At 32.1% G+C, this 6,712-nt stretch overlaps 1 protein-coding gene across 1 annotated transcript in view; it reads left to right on the forward strand.

The window, feature by feature from the left end:
- Window positions 1–6,397, forward strand: part of LOC148307782 (calcitonin gene-related peptide type 1 receptor-like) — a 151,733-nt gene extending 145,336 nt beyond the window's left edge. The window contains exons 5-6 of the mRNA XM_088262881.1: window positions 913–1,004; window positions 6,201–6,397. Of these exons, the coding sequence (XP_088119007.1) occupies window positions 913–1,004; window positions 6,201–6,366 (258 nt within the window). The 3' untranslated portion in view covers window positions 6,367–6,397. The remainder of the gene's footprint in view (window positions 1–912; window positions 1,005–6,200) is intronic.
- The last annotated feature ends 315 nt before the right edge of the window (window positions 6,398–6,712 follow it).

Genomic DNA, 6,712 nt, shown 5'->3' on the forward strand with positions numbered 1-6,712 from the left:
TGTGAAATAAAATCAAAAATAAAATTAAGAAAGGTGTGTTGACATGAAAACTTGAAACTTGGAAACTTGAGAAAACTTATATTATTAATATTTAAAGCATTTATTTTGTGGTTAGTCATTTTTGACGAGGAAGACCGAGGAAAACTTGGCACAATCAGGTATGTCAAATACTTGAAAGCGGCCGGATCAGGAGTCGTTATAATCGTCGAGTATGTAAGGGGAGATGCATGAACGTAAAAGAGGCGGAGAATGTTTGCAAAGACAGAGTGGTGTGGCGTTAGATTCTCTCTGCCTACCCCTGCGGGGAAGCGGCTTGATGGTTAGTTACTTTAGTGAGTTAGTGTTGAGATCGTTTGGACATGTGGAACGAATGAGTGCGGAAAGAACGGTATAACAAATTTATGAGACGAATAACGCAGAAAGACTTGAAAGGGGTTGAAGATTGTTTGCAAAGGCAGATTGATGTGGCGTTCTGTTCTCTCTCTCTACTTCTTCGGGGAAGCGGCGTTTGTAGTTACTTAATAAGTTAGTTAGATTTTGTTTTTGTAGACTCTTACGGTCAGATCTCCTCGTCCTCAGGCTGTAGATCCTTCTATCATTTACAACGTCACCTAGGTCATGTCTTCGAATCATATTATCTTTGTGTAGTATCCATGAATTTTTCGGTCTTCCTCTAGGATGCCTTTCGAGGAAGATCCATAGCGATCGCCTGGTTTACGATATATTCATGTTCTCTACGTCGTATTTGCCTTGATGTCAGTTTCAAACCGACTTCACGAATGCGTGAACTCTTTATTTTGTCTCTAAGGGACACTCCAGCTGGCCATCTTAGCATTCGTATTTCTTAATGGTTCTGATCTCCTGATATTTAATTAAATTTTTAATGTATTTTTGTTTGTTTTTGCTTTACAGATGAGACAATTAGTGGTGTCTGTATATCAATTCGGATATGCGATATCACTGGTGGCTTTGCTTCTCTCCCTAGCACTCTTCACATATTTTAAGTGAGTATTTTCTGAGTTTTTTATATTAAGAATTTACCAGTTTTCAACAACAACAATTAATTTAAAAACTAAACATATATATATATATATATATATATATATATATATATATATATATATATATATATATATATATATATATATATATATATATATATATATATATATATATATATATATATATATATATATATATATATATATATATATATATATATATATATATATATATATAACAAATAATATTCAAGGCGTATATATTAAAAATAAGCAAGTAAAATTAAAGTAAGCTTCGGAAAACTCCTTCGGACACGTGGAACATATCAATATCCAATGTGATATTGTTTAACATAGCGGTACCTATTCCTACAGGCATAACCATCGGCAGGTTGGTCCTGTGTATAGGAATGTGAAACAATCTATGTCGACGCTGTCTTAGGTAACTATCGGGAACATACAGACCAATGCTCCGGATAATTTCAGGATTATCGATCATACCGCGCAACAATCGATATAAATGCGTAATCAAATACACATTCCTTCAGTTGATGCTGCCCGTCTATCGTTCAATGCATTTGTACCATCTAGAGGCAATTATTGCATTAGAACACGTATAACTTTTTAAAGCTACACCTAAAAGACAGAATTTAATTGAAAACATGAGCTCAATAAGCTTTCAGTAGGTATTCAAATACATAATTCACGCCACGTATAAACACACCACAGCCTTCAAGTTATCTTCATATATTAGAACACCACTTAGTATTTCCGGAGCGGACCGGATGTTGGTAAGACTCTATAGTATAAAGGAACAGTCTGGAGCAGGAAAGACAAATCATGGATCGCGGACCAATTGAGACCAGTTTTTTCAGATGTATGACTTCAAACACGACTCGTGATAGATCATTAACCACCAAACAATTTATCTAATTTATTTATTGATTTGGCGTTTAATTTGTAGAACTCCATTTTAATTTATGTATTAATTTTAAATCAAACACAGATTTTTTGAGTCTACTAAGTTGTATTTTATTAACAAAAACCCCCCATTAGCTACTGTTGTCTCCCATAAATTATTGCTGCACGTGTTAAAACTGTCACTTAGAATTGTATAGCTACATAAGGACCGTAGTCCATTTGATCTTCACATTCGTTTGATAATGCCCTAACAAGGCGAAACAATTGTCACAATATAATTTTTTATGTGTTTTTGTTAATAAAATACAACTTAGTAGACTCAAAAATCTGTGTTTGATGTAAAATTAATACATAAATTTATCTAATAATATTACAAAGACATTTCATCATTCATCTCAGAAAAAACCCTGCTAATGCATATTATTGTAGAATTTAAGAAAAATGTTTGGTAGAAATAAATTAAATAAATGTTAAAACAGTTCATTACACACTTTTTTTATATTTTGAATAGTGGATGTGAGAAAGAACAAATGTTTTCAAATAAGATCAGAAAATAAAAGGGAACATTCAATGTTACTATGTTTTTGATCTGGTATGGACCAAATGTTTTCAATTATATCCTGATGTAGGAAGATGTTTTCAATATTATCTGAGAGAGAACAACTGTCTTCAAATCTGATCAGGGTAAAGAGGAGAGCTTTCAATGTTACTATGTGTTCTGAGAAAGGATATGAAAAGAAGTTTTCTATGTTACTATGTGTTCTGATATAGACCAAATGTCACTAAAGTAGGCCAGGACATGGGAGAGACAAATCAAATATACCCTCTGTCTTCAAATCGAATCAATGTTTAGAAGGGAGCTTTCAATGTTACTATGTGTTCTGAGAAAGACCAAATTTCTTGAAATCAGATCAGGATATTAGAGGATATTTTCAATATTACTATGTGTATTTAAAGATTTGGCGTTTAATTTGTAGAACTCCATTTTAATTTATGTATACACTGTTAAATCAAACACTGGTTTTTTGAGTCAAGTAAGTTGTATTTTATTTTTAAAAACGTATGTTTAAAAATGCCATAACTAGGAGAAACAATTGTCACAAAATTTAAATTATATTTTTAGTGTTTTTTTTTAATAATAAAATACAACTAAATATAGTCAAAAAATCAGTATTTGATTTAACATTTAATACATTTTTTTTTATTTGTATACATTTATTTAATTCACAATTTATACATATTTAGAACTTTTTTTTTTGCAGAGACCCACCAAGCCACCTTTTGTGTCTTGTCAGTGGAGTTCTTTTTTAATACATTTTAATTTGTTTTTAACGATTGTAACCTAATATACACACAGAAAAGAGAGAAAAATTAAGAATATAAACATTTTACAATTTTAATAAAATTAACTCATGGTCATTTATCCATTCCTTTATTTTGCTTTTGTTCCATATTTTATTTTGACCTCTAACATCCGTCGGCAACAAATTAAAAATGTTCGGAACGATATATTGCAGTGTTCGACTCCCATATTTATTGTTTGTTACTACGTGTTTTGAAAAAGAACAAATGTTTTTAATTAGATAAGGAAATGAGATGAGAGTATCAAATCTAGTATCTGCCAATGCCAAATTTAAGGTAATCAAATGACAGATATAAAAAACATCGTATTTTTAACCCATTTTTGTTCTCAATTTTGTTTTATCTTTTATCATCTCTGATATTCCGGTTCGTGATTGCATCTAAGCGGATGCTCCAGTATGTATGAAAGTCATTATTTGCTTGCAAACCGCGCTGCACTAGCGACATCTAATGAATGTTAATGGACCCACACCGGTCCGACGTGCCTTTGTCTGCCCACAAAGTCCATAGAGGGTTTGTAAATTAGTACAATATTTTATAGATCTTCATCAATAGGCTTTTGTCAGGATGTTGGATTATTGGCTAATAAATTAATTTGAAAAATCACAAGACTATCAATAACATTCTTATTGAAATCTGTAGGGAACTAAGGGAGATATAAAAGTTTAAACTTTAGCTATTTGAATAAAACAGAAACCGCGAGTTCAAATACGTCATCAAATTTCCGTCATCGAACGTTTTATGACATCACATGGTTTATTGTAGTAATATGGATTGTTTGTTTGCCACTACACTACCATTTGTGTTATAAAAATATAAGGGGAGGGGTGGGGGGTGGGAGGGTTGACCATGGACATTAACAAATAGAGCCGCCAATAATTTAGCAATTTTACCAATATTAAAATAACTCCATCGTTTCTGTTCCAACTTACGAATATAACGTTTTTTCGAAGGCGAATTTTCCAAAAGAAAATGGGAAATGAAAATATTAATTATATCGGCTGTTATAAACAAAAACACAATCATTTAAGGTTGAGTATGTTAGATTAGATATTCCTCCCGTCTGACAAAGATCCATTGCGAAATAATAACGTCATCGTTCACATGGCCAATCTAAAGCCAGTAACTACCGTTCTCTGTCAGATTGTCATTTTTTAAGTTCTCATTACGTCACAAAGTAAAGCTCAACAAAGTCTACTCTAATAAATGAATGCTAAGCGTGGATTCTGCATAGGAAGGATTAAAGTACTTTCATTAATTGAATTGGCAGTCACTTCCCAGTAATCTTTCCATTTTTACTTTGAGTTTTACTTGGTTAATACCACTTTTTTATCTATGGTGTTTGAAAATGATGCAGGATGCATTAAATCACGTGTTACATCAGATTTGAATAAAAACTGGTATTCTCGAAGTAAAACTTATATTTAAAAAAGCACGCAAGTAGACTGAATACAATCGGAGTTCAATCACTGAAACATATGGTAGATATTCAAACAGTGCACGAAAATTAATAGAAAATATTAAATTAGATAACTCTAAAAAAACTAAGCTTTTCTGCTTAGAGAGGGGCTTACACTTAATATTTTTATTTTATTTTATTTCTCCTTTATGAACGTCTGTAGCCAATTTGTACATAATATATTACAAATTGTATACTTTATGATAAGATAATACGTTTTATCTTTTTAAGAATATTATTCGTTTGAAAAGTATTTACCAAAACTAGGATAAACATAAAACAAAAAAAAGGAATTAGCCCCATATATTGTGATTATTAAGTATGTAAGGTATGCAGTGACATATTCCAGATATGGATATAGTCCGCGAAATCATTGCCGAGGTTTTGTATTCGGTGTATAGGAGTATTGAATCCAGACACTGTCCGGCTGTTATTACAGTAAAATATTTGACGGTTTCTCATATTTCTGGTTGGGGCGTAAATATTTATCATTTGCAATATCAAAGGACAGTCTGAAATATTATTTGAAATTAAAAAATTAAAAAATCCATCAAATAGTTTTCTCTTATCACTCAATTTTATTAAATTTAGTAAACAAAGCAATGGATTATAATGCAAACAATCCCCATATGAATTTATTTTGAATTTAACATCCTTCAAAATTTTATTATTACTATTATTTTATTACTATGAATGAATCCAGTAATGGTGCCTAAACTGGTGAATTGTATTCCAATTATATTATTTTGAGAAATAAGGATACTTTGTTTTGATCCACTCACATTTTTATTAACAACCAACTTGTTTCGGCAACAACCTGCTTTTCCATCAATTTATGACTAAATTAAACCCAGAAGACGGCAACAGGTTGTTTGCCGAAACTAGTTGGTTGTTAATAAAAATGTGAAAGGATCAAAAAACAAAGTCTTTTTATTTCTCAAAATAATATATCACTATGATCCACATGTCCGCCTCCGTAGTGTAATGGTCAGCACGCTCGGTTACCGTTCTGGAGGTCCCGGGTTCGATTCCTAGGGGGGTCAAATAAATATAAGTGTTTTTTTCACTCTAATATTTATGACATATTACCCTGGACTGGTACCTGAAGCGGAGGGCTGATCGCCTTTCCTTCATGTTTTAACGATCAAGATAACACTGCGTTTGTATGCTGCAGTGCCCTATGCACCATTGGGGTGCGGATAAGGGTTTGAATGAAATGATCCACAAAGTTAATGCTTTCAATATTCAAAATATGTATTCCAATTGTATACAAGAGTTTAGTAGTAGTATACAAGAGTCTAGTAATTCTTTAAATCAGTTGAAAAAATGTTCAATTTATTTTTTCGAGAATATAATAAAGTATTTTTTCTTTATATCATTTTATTGTGTTTTCGTATATACTAGTATGTGTGTGTGCATATATTATGATAGTAGTCAACAAATGTTGTTTGTTCCAGATCACTTCGATGTGCGCGCATCACTCTCCATATTAACCTGTTTGCTTCATTTGCTGTCAACAATGCCCTGTGGCTATTATGGTTTGGATTCATCACGACAAACCCTGAAATAACGGCCGAAAATCCGGTAAGTCTATGTTTGTTTTATAAAATGTATAAATGTTAGAATAAAAGTTAAAACTAACTAACTAACCATCACGCCACTTCCCCGCAGGGGTAGGCAGAGAGAATAGAACGTCACACCACTCTGTCTTTGCAAACATTCTTCGCCTCTTCCACGTTCATGCATCTCCTCATACATACCCGACAACAAAATAAAACGTGACTTAAATGGCCCTCCTGAACATTTTACGTTTTGTTAGATGGTCACTTTCTCCTGTACGACTACGATATAAGGCTTCTCTTCCAATTACCATGTACATTTTCGTTTTAGTTTGTGAAAAATAACAAAAATAAAATAAAAACAACTGGCACTTCAGTGATGTTAGGTTGTTTTTCTGTATTTTTTGTTA

Source organism: Brachycentrus maculatus, unplaced genomic scaffold (genome assembly GCF_059751285.1).
Source record: "Brachycentrus maculatus isolate JH-2025_06_01 unplaced genomic scaffold, ASM5975128v1 h1tg000190l, whole genome shotgun sequence".
Taxonomy (NCBI): Eukaryota; Metazoa; Arthropoda; class Insecta; order Trichoptera; family Brachycentridae; genus Brachycentrus; species Brachycentrus maculatus.